General features: G+C 60.9%; 1 protein-coding gene across 9 annotated transcripts in view; it reads right to left on the bottom strand.

The window, feature by feature from the left end:
- Positions 1-12,853, bottom strand: part of WNK2 (WNK lysine deficient protein kinase 2) — a 113,015-nt gene that overhangs the window by 62,028 nt on the left and 38,134 nt on the right. For all 9 annotated transcript variants that reach the window (XM_032866442.1, XM_032866446.1, XM_032866443.1 and 6 more), the window contains exons 7-11: positions 11,227-11,446; positions 6,640-6,922; positions 3,021-3,229; positions 901-1,032; positions 345-536 (exon numbers count right to left, since the gene is read on the bottom strand). In XM_032866442.1, coding sequence (XP_032722333.1) covers positions 345-536; positions 901-1,032; positions 3,021-3,229; positions 6,640-6,922; positions 11,227-11,446 — 1,036 coding nt within the window. The remainder of the gene's footprint in view (positions 1-344; positions 537-900; positions 1,033-3,020; positions 3,230-6,639; positions 6,923-11,226; positions 11,447-12,853) is intronic.

The raw sequence follows: 12,853 nt of genomic DNA on the forward strand, positions 1-12,853 counted from the left end.
GCCATGGATGGCGTCAGCCTGGGAGACGGCTCCCGGGTACCACACGCCATCCAGTGTCACCCATCACCTGAAGCCACAGACATCCCAGGATGACGGTCAGAATAGCCTGGCAGACGCCGGGACAGACGGTGGCCGTAGCGCCGTGCTCCTCCCTGGCCCTGCCCCTGGACCAAACCTCTCCCTGACCTGGACATCCCCGGGAGATGCCAAGGGCAGGTGGACACGGCCACCCCATCCCCAGGGAGCGGTCCCGACCCACAGACCCAGGAGCATCTGCAGCCCAGAGGCCGGAGAGGGACCAGCCAGACGGGGGACGTGGGGGGGAGGGGCGGAGTGGCAGGTACCTGAGCAGGCACTTGAGATAGCGGCTGCAGAGATGCTGCTGGCATCTGGAGGGGCTTCAGCTGAGCGGGGGCCACCACCTGGGCTGTCGGAGCTAGGTAGGGAGGCAGGTGGGGGGGCACCGGCGGGAGAGGGCCCACGGATGGTGGGGCCAGGACAGGCGGCAGGGGCGCCGGCTGGGCCAGTGGGGGAGGCTAGGGAGAGGGGGGGCTTCTCTCAGACCACATCCTGCTGAGACGCCCCCTCCCACCACGTGCTTAGATATGATGGAGAACATCAACTCCCACACACACACGCACACACGCACACCCAGCCTGGAGCCCACGACACGCTGATCCGGGGGAATCTGCGCAACTAGTGCCCTTCCAAGTGCTATGGACCCGGGAAACCCACTCCCATCTGCACCTCAGGCCCAGGGGAACCGCAGAGAAGAGGCAAAGGGGGCCTGGGCCCACCAGGGGGCCCACAGACCCTGGGCCAGCAGACCTTGCCACCCACCCAGAGCAGGAAAAACCGAGGCACCTATGGTGGGGCCGGGCAGGGACAGCCCACACTTACCTGGTGGCCAGGGGGCACAGGCTGGCCTGGGCCCGTTGGCACGGGGGCAAAGCTCATGGCCGGCTCCGGGAAATGCTGCTGTGGGAGCGGAGGGTGGACAGGGGGTGGGATGGAGGCCACTGGCAGGCCAGGCTGCAAAGAGGACGGACAACCATGCTTACCAGCTGCCCAAAGGCCCCCACCCGGCTTGCACTCCACAGCTGCAGGGGCCCATCCCTCATTCCCCATGCCTGTCACCCTAACAGGGACTCTTCCCTAGGCACAAAGTGAGATGTGGAGGCCCCTGAGATTGCCCACTACTCCCAAACAAGGAATGTTCTGGAACTTCAGCTCTGTGGAATATTATGCAATCATTTAAAAAAATGGCCTAAGGGACTTTGCAGAACCAGGGAGGGACACTGGTTACAACAATCGGTGGGAGAGAGATACAGATGACCTTGCTTTCCGTTTCTAGGTCTGGATAAAACACGCACGCAGATGCATCACAAACGGCACACAGAAAAATGTGAACAAAGAGGGGAACAGAGGTGGGATGCCCGGCAGTGCGGCTACCAGGAGGACTGGGCGGCAGACACGAGTCCCTGCTGCCCATGGCAGCGCGGACACAGCGCAAGAAAGAGGCCGCAATCTGAGCACTGGATGTTGGATGCTATCAAGGAACTGACTGACAATGTGTTCACTTTGGGGTTAATGAGGGGGCCGGGCTCTGTTCTCCAGAATCCTGATCCTGCTGATACAGACTGAAATCTTTACAGGCAAGACCTCTTTCTGGGGTAGACCTGGAAATACTGCGGCCGCGGAGGAAGCAGGTTTGAACACGGGGAGGGCATCTGGGGCAGCAGGCCCAGGCCTCCATGCTGACCCGGGGGGTCCCCTGGTTTTCTGGGAGCTGGGACCTTCCCCTCCTTCACCCTTCACAGTAAGTACTCTATGAGAACAGCACAGGGAGGGACATTTCTCTGAGACCACAGCACAGGAGTCGCAGCCCCAGGCCCAGAGGGAGGCAGTAGCTCGGGAGCCCGGAGGCGTCAGAGTGGCTGGTGTGCCGACACCTCCACTGGTACCCACCCCCGGTGGGGGTGGAAGGGGATGGCGGGTATCACCAGGACAACCCTCCTGCCCACCCACCCCCCCCAACCTCCCGCCCTCCCGTCTGTCCCAGGGAACTGCCTGTAAACTCTGGCCTCGCCCATGTGGGGTGTCCCCTGCCCGGCACCGCAAGGGCCTGAGCAGAGGGTACACGGCGGCCAGGGAAGCCCTGACCTTGCACCTAGGAGCAATGAAGGACAGTGAAACATTCCTGCTCTGCCCTGGGACTGGCCACTCAAGGCCAACCAGCCTCAATCAGGGGTGAAAATCTGCCTTTTCCTAAACGAGTTCCTCCCACCATTTAGAACTGTGTCTCGTTTCATCTCATGAAACCAGCAAAGTCACAAACAGCAGCTAGAAATGAGTCTGGGCCAGCCTGCAGAGGCAAGAGCGCTGGCTGTTCTTCCTGGGGGGCTGGCCAGCCCCAGGGGACAGGGACGGGGCTCAGGCAGCGCCAGGACGGGAAGGGGCCTGGGGGCCTCACTGTCCCTCCGGACACTTCACCGCTCACTCAGGGCCGGCGCTCTGCAGCAGGCCTCCTGGGACCAGGGAACATGTTTCCTCTGGGATGAGCACAGGCTGAGGTGAGATCCCTGCACGCGACCCCCGGCCTAGCTCCACCTGGGTCCCCCGCCCCTGGGCTGCTCCTCACGAACCAACCCCTGGGTTTTTCAAATGTCACTGAACCGTTTCCCATAATCCCGATGCTCTCCTGCTTCCAACATTCAGTGGCCATGTGCTATGGGGTAGAGAACAGCCAGGAGACACTGAACACCTCCCGGGGGTGGACGCGGCCTGGACGCTCCTCTGTGGCCCCGGCCCGGCTGCAAGACAAAACCCTGCTGGCTCTGTCACAGCTCTGAGGCCCGGCTGTCCCTTGGGCTCTACGTTCCTGGTCTCCTACCTGCTGCAGCCTGCAGTGACCCACAAGGACGGCCCTCTCGGGGCCTGACCGCAGGCCGCTGCAGCCCAAACAGCCCGTGGGACGTGGGGTCTGTGGGACGTGGGGTCCGTGGGGCAGGCCGACTCACCGCAGCAGGCTGCTGGTAGGTCCCCAGCGAGGGCAGGCTGTAGGGCAGGACAGGGCCATCACTGACGCTGACACTCACGGGGGGGCTGCACACACACTGGACGGGGGGCGGTGCTGCGTCCGCCAGCGAGCCCAGCACCACACTCTGTTGGCTGCTCTGAGAGTCCGAGTACACCGTGGAGCCCTGGCCGCTGTCGAAGGTGCTGTCCGCTGGGGAGCACAAGGGCACAGTTCAGAGCAGACAACCCCACAGCACTCTGCACGGGCCACCGGAATGCCAACGTCAAGTCCCCTGGCCCCCCGAGTTGTAAGTGCGCATCATTCCAGACCATCGCTCCCAGGATGGCAGGGGGAGGGGACTGTAACCCACCCAGAGACGCCCTGGCGCCCCACCCCAACACCACCTGGCATTGGGGGCCACCCCTATCAGTGCCACGAATCCCAGGTGGTTCCCTCACACAGTCCTCTGAAGGAAGCCCAGCTGTGTGCACCCCGGCCACAGACAGGGACCTCACCCGTCCCCCACCTGGGCCTGGGGAGGGAGAGCTCAGTGAGCTCTTAGGAGGCTGATGGTGGGTGTGCCCAGTTCAGCAGAAGCCAGGGTCACCTGTATTTCACAGGGAGGGACTCTGACCACCTTCACCACCACAGCAAAGAGCCCAAAGCAGGAAGAGCTGGGTCCAAACCTGGTCCTCACACCACGGGCCTGGGTCTAACCCGGCTGGAGAATGGGGCTACAAGGCCCCCACCCTGCAGGGAAGCTGGCCTGGGAAACCAGAGGCTCTGCAGCCCCAGGAGGCCTCCCAGAGGCCAGCCTCCCCTGAACCTGTGCCCACAGTCCATCAAAGTGGGCTACCGTGGACGGAGCCACGTGCACACGAGGCACAGCCCACAGCCACAGGCTCACCTCCCCAAGGTGCACCTGGGAAGATGGCCGCCCCCTTGACCAGGCCAGTGAGCAGGGACGCCAAAACCCTGCATGAAATGGCATTTCCAGAAACCACACACACACTGCGACTTGCCACCCCCACACCAGGCACTCGCGCCTTCCAGGATGCCAGCATCCACGTCCATTTATAATTCAAGCAAATGAAGTAAAAGGGAATCCTGCTGGCTTTACATCAAAATAACCTCTCCCAGGGGCTGATCAGGGCCTACTTCAGCCTGGGAAGATGCATGCACGCCAAAGTCCGACTGCACAGAACCAACCCAGCCAGCGGTGCTGACTGGTAATGAGGCAGCTGGCAGTTGAGTTCACCTACACAGAGAGAGACGGAGACAGACACACGGAGAAAGAGAAAGACGCAGAGACATGCAAAGACAGACACATAGAGACAGAGACTGAGAGATACAGAGACATGTAGAGACAGAGATACACACAGGAACAGAAATACAGAGACAGAGACAGAGATAAAAAACCGAGACATGCAGAGACAGATACACACAGAAATACAGAGATAGAGACAAAGAGAAACACAGAAACACACAAACTCTGTGTGTGAGAAAAGAAACATGTACAAACTTGACAAATCTCACATAAACCAGCTCTAATCATACATGTAGCACTGTAAATTTTTAAGGGGAATGTGTTTGCTATTTCTATAATAAAAATTAACTGCAGTGCCTCGGGGCTTAGTCTGTTAAGTGTCTGCCTTCGCTCATGTCATGATTCCAGGGTCCTGGGATCGAGTCCAGCATCAGGCTCCCTGCTTGGGGGAAAGCCTTCTTCTCCCTCTCCCCCACTATGCGTGCTCTCTCTCACTGTGTCTCTGCCAAATAAGTAAAATCTTTTAAAAAAGAATTTAACATAGAAGTCATCTTTAGGGGCACCTGGTGGCACAGTCCGCTGAGCACCCAGCTCTTGGTGTCAGGTGCAGTCATGACCTCAGGGTCGTGGGTGTCGGGCTTTGCGCTCAGAGGGGTGCTACTTGGGATTTTCTCTCTCTCCCTCTGTCCCTCCCCAGACACGCACATTCTCTAAAAATAAACTGAAAAATCAAAAAACCATCTTTGCACCTCCTGCAGCCGCTGGGAGCTGGCGCACATGCTCTCATTGAGCGGGTACAGGCTGAGGTAGGCCACTCACACCATGTGGCGGGGAACGCTACCTCGACATGTGCCATACCTTCCTCCGTGCCCAAGCGTGTCTGCCCGCCCATCGGGTCCCTTCCCCAGCGATGTGTGTGCAGCCTGGAGTCCCATCATTTCTCCTTTACAAGGCACGGAGCTTCCAGGCCACCCACACACACCGTGGCCAGAACGACAACGGAGCACAGTGCAGACGTCTGTGCGGGTGTGGTAGGACGGAGGGACACAGATGGGTGTGCAGGTGTCCGTGTATGCACACGCATGTGGATGTGTGAGAAATCACACGGACACCTTCTTTCCGGAAGTTACCATCAAGTGCAGGTAACACCAGCGGCCGCTGGGTGGGCGCGCTAACGGGCTTTCCCGCACACCCTCTGTACCGTTTGAATTTTACGCAACATCTGCTTCACAGAAATGACCACAAACGAGTGAAACCCGTGTCAAGAGCGTGGCCGCAGTTGAAGCGAGTCGACAGGAAGAGGATGTCTGCAGACTGAGCGCCCAGCCACACTGAACCCGCCCACAGTCCGCGTCTGTACGGGGGGCCGGGCCTGCGCAGGGAGCCCCGACCACAGCCAAGTGTGGCGGGAACAGACCGTCCCACCGACAGTCACAATTTTTAAGTGGGCAGTGGCATCACGAGGAAATTTTTCCAACACCAAGTTTATGCTCATTAATTTTTTTGGTTTGTCGAGAACTGGACAGACGACGTAGCGATTTGATTCTCCGAGGCACACCTGAGCCGGTCGGGAGGAAGCCAACGGCAAGCGAACGGCCAAGTGACAGGCAGCGCCTGGTCTGAATCTGAACAGCCTACCGTGAAGAATGCGAGCTCTAATTTTACTGATAAATGAAGTAGGTGCCTATTAAGTAACACAAACAGGCTATTTTGGTCTTTCGACACAAACCACCTGAAAAAGGCGGCCCGGGCAGGCTAAGTTCTACTTGGCCCTCACTCACAGGACGGACAGGAAACACCACGTTCTGAACCTCAGCTCCCTGTGGCATTTTTAGGCCACTGAGGGCAAAGGCAGGACATAGTTCTGCCTGGACGTGCAGAAAACAGGTTCTCTCTCCCAGGATTCTGAGATTCAGAGTGATTCCCAGCGACCCATGGCGGACACTCTGGGAAACATGGTAAAGGTTTCAGAGGTCGGGTACCAAAAGGGACGTAATCTTGGGGACAGATCGTCCTGGCGGCAAAGGTCACGGCTCAGAGTGTCATGACCACTGGAGACCACAGCCATCCATGGCCCCGGGGCAATGGTGTCCCCGCAGGGACGCCTTCACCAGGCACGGGACTGACATCCTCTGCAGGGAACAAGGGGCTGGATGGAGCCATTCCGTCCTGTTGGCTTGGGGCCTGGGAGGCTCTGGATCTGTCTGCCCATTTGCCCCCACCTGTCCTGAGAAGCTGGGCTTCGGGGAGCCCGGGACACCCAGTGCCCGCCCCAGAAGAAGGCTCGCCTATGCCTGCTGCCCACGCCTGCAGCGCGCATGGGGTGAGAGGGAGCCGGGAGGGCGGAACTCACAGGCCAGGGAGGTGGCGCTGGCCGGCAGCGCGCTGGGGAGGAGGTGCTGGTCCGCCTCGGGTTCCTCGGACTCCGGGGGCCCAGCCTGTGCATGGTAGGTCACCTGGACCTGCAGGGGTGCGGGCGGGCCCCTGGCCTTGTCAGGGCTGCCAGGGTCTCGCTGTTCGGGAGGCTGCAAGGCCGGCCAGATCCTCTCCCGCCGCCACTGGATCAACGCTACACGGTCACGGATGGACTTGGCCACAATCTTCACATCACTCTCGTGGAAGAATCCTGACTCGATCTGCAAAGGGAGGCACCATGTCATTCCTGGGGCCCCACCATTTGCACCGCCACCTCCCGATCACGGCGTCTCTGCAGGAGTCCCTCTGCAGGCCCTCAGCCTGTCCCTCAGAGACGCTCTCATCTTCCCATTAGGAGACACTCCCGCCAGCGGCCAGTTGCAGGAAGCCCTCTGCACCTGCCCAGCTGGGCTCCTGGGACAGTGAGGGTGCAGTGGGTGCTTGTGCCTACAGAGGGAGGGGAGGGGAGAGACCCCAGCTGCCTTCCACAGGCGGGCCCTGGGCATTCCCCAAGAAGGCACGGAGGGAAGGAGTGTAGGCAGGCACCCATGCCCAGAAAACTCTGAACACAGGAGAGTCTTGGGAGAGTGTTTGTGAAGGAGCCCTGAGTCTCTGGGGAGTGTCACAGCTCTCCCTGAGGACCTCTCTGGTAAATCCACAGAAGAGCAGAGGCCAGTCTCCGCACTGTCACCACGGCAGCCCCATGTGGAAAGGGAAAAAGTGCAAAGGTTTCAGCCCTGGTCAGGACCTGTAGGAGCTCCTGGCTTTCAGCACACAACAGACATACACACACCTAGATGTAGACATGAGCATGTGGCACAGCACGTGTGCAAGTGTGAAGGACCCTGGGCAGGCCTGGGGTGGTACCCGGAGTCTGGCCACTGTTGGGGGGGGGGGGGACAAGGGGCCTAGACACTTAGACACTTAGACACCTCACTGTGCCTCAAAGCAAGGACTGACTCCGAGGACTGAGGGGACACACAGACCAACACAGGAGCCCACGCCACGGGCCAAACTTGGACATTCTGGGCATCAAAATGCAGTGACACTATGATGGTCTGAGGGTCATGTCCTCAAGTGACCATGAGGGTAATGCAGCTGTCCCTCCTGGCAGGAGGCCACACGCGATGCCACGGTGTGCCATCTCTGTCCCTGCCCACACACCCTCGCGCTCCTGGATCACTTGCTCACAGGAAGCTATATTCTGAGTGACCTACAGAACAACCACTGGCAGAACATCGAGTCTCCTGCCAGGAGCAACCCTCAGCCCTGGTCAGCCCCAGCCAACACCCAGCCACACAGCGTTGGGGACCCAGAACCAGAATGACCCACTAGGCTACTCCCAGACTGCTGACCCTGAGAACGGTGTGAGACACTAAGCTTGGCCAGCACTGTGTTTGGGGTAACATACTGCGTGGTCACAGACAACGCACCAGCAAAACCATAGTCCACAGAGATAGAAATAAATGGGAAGTTTGGTGAAAATGAACATTTACACAGTTTCAAAGTACAGCCCCCCATGACACAGTCATTACTTGTCATTCCACACGGAGACGGCAGACAGACATGTGTCCTCCGGGGCTGGCCATGGTGAGGACACAGCCCCACACCAAGTGCTCCCGCAGACGGCCGACATGACCGCCAGGGAGTCGCCCCACGCCCTGCACAGCAAGGTAACCGAAGAGAATCGCCGCCCAGTGGAGCTCCTGCTACGAAGGTGTCGCCACACATCAGAGGACCCCAGGCAGGCCGTGGGCAGCTTGCCCAGTTCTGACGGCTGAGGCAGCTGAGCAAGAAGGTTGCTGTCTGTGGGCAAAGCTGCGGGCCCACACCAGGTGGCATGGAATCGGGCCTGGATGTCCCCTCCAACGGTTCTTCGTCACACGTTTGCAACTTTTCTGTAAGTTCATGACTGTTCAAAATCTCTCCACCCCATGGGACAGAACGGCAGCCAGCCCTCCACCCGACTCAGGCACGGGCAGCAGCAGTGCGAGCGGCGGCATGCGGCCGGGACGCAGGCGAGGGGCCGGGGCTGAGGTCAGTGCCGCCCGCCCGCCCCGACCGGAGAGACCGCTGATGGGAAGGCGCCCGCAGACGCGCCCGCCGCTGCTTCTATTTTCTGCTCATGGCCCAGTTTTCCTTCCATCTCTGTCCTCGCGGTCACCCCCTGGCGATCCTCTTGAAGGTGTTTCTTCTATTTTTTCCCAGACGGGGAGAGCTTAGCCCCATTCTCTGCCACACCGAAACGTCTACTACCCGGAGGCCGTGAGGGCAGGAGGGCTGGCGCGTGGACATGGGGACACTGGGCCGGGCCGCGAATCCCCCTCCTGGGGTCCTCACCAGGGGTCGCCTCCAGGTCAAAGCCAGCCCAGGTCCCCAGAGAAGCCGCCCTTCTCTCAGCCCTGGCGGCACTCAATCGGTCCCCTGTGCCCGTCCAGGAGTCACCTGCTGGGAGGTGGTTTCAGGTGATGACACCGGTGTAGGGGCTTGCGGGTGCTGGGCCCCGCGTCTGGAAGAAGCAGCTGTGATCACGGGAAGCTGTCAGTAACTGACCGCCCAGAGCAGCCGGGGGCAGTGGGCACTGAAACGCTGCCCATGAGGGCACCTCGTACAGCGGCAGCCTAGAGAAGCCAGGGGGAGGGAGGGTCAGCCCCGAGGTGGGCAGGGGCTGGACCCGCCAGCAGCTGGCGGCAACGGCCACCCCAGCTGGAGTGTTCACACAGGGCCGAGACCTCGCAGTGGAAATGGGCCGCTGTCAGCTCATCCCTGCCTCATCCTGGTCCGCGAGTGGAGGAGGGTCCACGTCATTCGGTTAAACACGGTGCCATCTGCACTGCCTCAAGGGCGCTCCTCATGGGAAGGTGTCCTGAACAGCGACGGGGGAGGCATAGGTCCAGGGGGCACCACCAAGGACTCAAGGACACTGCCCACTGAGTCCAGCCGAGAGCCGGGGGACCGTGCAGAGGACGGGCGAGGCGGCAGGCCCAGGCACAGATGCAGGGCCTGTGGGGCCACAGTGTGGGGGAGGCCGTCAAGGCAGAGAAAGGAGGGGTCCCTCAGGAGGATGGGTGGTGCTAAAAAAGGTCCCAGGTCATGTGTGAGCACTTCCACGTCCTACAGCTGAAGAGCGTGTCAATGGAACCAAGAACCGATCCAGAGCTGGAGAAGATGCCTGGTCCGACAGAGAGGCACAGGAGCCCCTCTATGCCGCAGTACCCTTGTCCCCACGCATTGCTGTGACACTTGACCCTGCTGGGCTCTCACCAGAATCCATCCCGGGCAGGAAGCCTCCCTGGGCACGTGGAGCAGCCACGGGGCTCACGGACAGCCTGGAGGGCTGCTGCCACCAAGGCATCCTGAGGGGTCCACACTGGCTCGGCCTCTGCAGCCCTCATGGCCGCCCCTGGGACCCACCTCCCCTCCTGCTGCCCCTGGGACAGCGCTAGCTCCTGGCCTGGTCCCCCGGTCCCATGGGACTCAACCCTTGCTCCCGGGACACCGGCCTGCATGTCACCTGGCTCGGGAATATTCTAGTGTTAACTTCCGCAGCCAGGAGCGCACGACCACAGCACTTCGGGGACGGCGCTCCTGAGCCCCGTGGAGCTGTGTGTCCCATTTCTGGGCCCAAGGATGTGACTGGCAGTGGGGAAAGTATGGATGGCTCCTGGCCACAAGCAGACATCCCGCTCACCACAGAGGCAGGACACAGGCCACCGTCCAGGGCAAGTGGACACCCTTGCACGCAACTCCTGCTCTGCCAGCCCTGAGGCACCACCCTCCGCAAGGTCCTGGGACCCTCACCCGCTACGTCCCAGGTGCTGTCTGCCCACAGCGGCCAGCCCCAGCCCATGGCCCACAACTGCTATGGCCCAGCCAGCCTGTTCCCTCATCCCTGCAGGGGCCTGAGGACCGGCACGGACGCCCGTCCCACCTCCAGGGCCGCAGTCCACACCCTCCGCATTAGAACCCGCCGGGGCCAGGAGGTCCAGCTGCACGGCACCCGGTTCTGAGAGGTGTGCTACATTCCGTGAGACGGCGCAGCCTCTCCCGCCACGAGCATGGTTTCCCCCGCGCTCGCCTCCTACAGCGAAAACCAGCGTCTCCTTCTTTCCCTGAGCCTCCGTCCCTCCACGAGGCCGAACACCCTGTGCCCTGCTCCCGGACACAGAGCCTCAGCAGCAGAGCCAGAGCTCAAACCGGAGGCCCGCGTTCGCGCACACCAAGACTCTGGTCGACCCAGGCCCTTCGCCACACGCCCAAGCGCACCCCACAGAGCCCCCTCACTGCGCCCCCTCAGGGTGGGTGTGGCTTTTGTGCGGCAGGACTACCCCCCGCCCCCACACCGTTCTTCACAGGCACACACATACCCCACAACCTGAGTCCGCACACCAGGGCTGCGGGCTCACCACAAGGCCACACCCCCTCCTGAGCTCCCGTGCACATGGTCTGGAGACCACACCCTTCCAGGCACACCCCTGCACGCCCGGGACCCGCCACTCCCTCCACCACTCCCTCGCCCCGTTACCATCTCCTGCGCCACACCATCAGGCGTCTCCTTCTCCAGGTCAAAGGTGAACTCTATGGCTCCGTTGTCCTTGGGCTTGCCCTTTAGTTTCTTGGGATCCTCGACCCAGAGCCGCAGGGCGATGGCAGGCTTCCTGCCGTGGTCCTCCTCCGCCAGCTCCACCCTCACGCCGGTGTCCTCCGCGAAGAAGGCGTGGCTCAGCAAGTCCTTGATCTCATACCTGAAGAGGGGCGACGGGACGGTGAGGGCACGGCAGCCGGTGAGGCCCCAGATGGAGCGCCCAGCTCCTTCTAGAAAGTTCTCCGAGTACCACCCAGCAGGCAACGCTGTCCTCAAGGGGAGCCCGCGACAGTTTACTCCCGGGCAGAAGGGAGAATTACCCCCGCACAGAGCCTACTGCATAGCACTGAAGGCTACTGCTTTCTCTCGTTATAGAAAGTGAACCTCCCATCACCAGAAACTCGGGGAAGTGAAGTTTCCTGACCTGGCTCTGCACCAGGCAGACAGGCCTGCGAAAGTGCCACCGAGCTCCCAGGGGTCACAGGGGAGGCTGAACCCAGGAGCCCTGGGCGTCCTGGCTGTTGGGTGTCCTCATAGTGGCCACTCCTCAACCCTGAACAGGAGCTTGGTCCCAGGGCTGTCCTGGCCTGGCTCCCTCCCAGCGTCCTATCTGTCCCGGCAGCCCCTCCCTGATTATTACGTCCGTGACAAGTGGAGCCCAGGCCCGGTGGATGCTCGCCACACTTGTAAGGGGGAGCAGACGCATGCCTGAGGGGACTCCTGGGGGACGGAGGTCGTGGCCCCTGCCGGTCCTGGACAGGAAGGTGGTCTTGTGGGGTCTGCTTTTAGGGCTCTTTAGCTCTATGCGGTTACTTTTCTACTACTCCGATGTGAGTTCTATTTCACGATTTCTAGATATAAGACAACGGTAACCTACAGGGGCAGGAGAGAGCCCAAGGATTGGAACGGGGCACCTGCATGAAAGGGGATGGCCATGGTGAGGTCTATGACAGGACAGACCTGTGGGCGGGGAGGGCACACGAGAGGGCAAGGAAGAGGTATGGGGAGAGAGGAGAGGCAGGGTTGGGGGACGAGATGAGGGAAGGACAGGGGAAGATGAAGGTGGGAAGAGAGGAAGAAAGAAAGAGGATGAGGTCGGAGTGTGGAAGGAGATGGAGGAATGGGGGGAGGAAGGAGGAAAAAGGGGGAGGGAGGAGGAGCAGGGAGAGGGAGGAGGGGAACAGAAGAGGAGGAAGGGGGAGATGGGGAGGTGGGGGGAAGGAGAGAGGAGGGAGAGAGAGGAAGAAGAGGGAGAGAGAGGAGTAAGGTGAAGAGGGGGGAGGGGAAAGAAAGGAGCGGGCAGAGGAGGAGGAGGGAGAAAGAAGGAGAGGAAGGAAGGAAGAAAAGTAAGGAGAGAGAGGGGTAGTAAGAGGTAGGGAAGGAGGCTGCGAGGATGAGGCAAAGACAGGAAGAGGAGAGGAAGGGGGGAGGAGGAGGGAGAGAGGAAGGGGAGGAAGAGGAGGAAAGAGGGGGAGAGAAGGACTTAGGGGAGAGGGCAGAAGGAGGGGAGGAGGGCAAGAGGGGGTGGGAGGCTTCCTGGCTGACCCGCTGAGGAGGTGGGAGCTGG

Source organism: Lontra canadensis, unplaced genomic scaffold (genome assembly GCF_010015895.1).
Source record: "Lontra canadensis isolate GAN:19392208 unplaced genomic scaffold, GSC_riverotter_1.0 scaffold31, whole genome shotgun sequence".
Taxonomy (NCBI): domain Eukaryota; kingdom Metazoa; phylum Chordata; class Mammalia; order Carnivora; family Mustelidae; genus Lontra; species Lontra canadensis.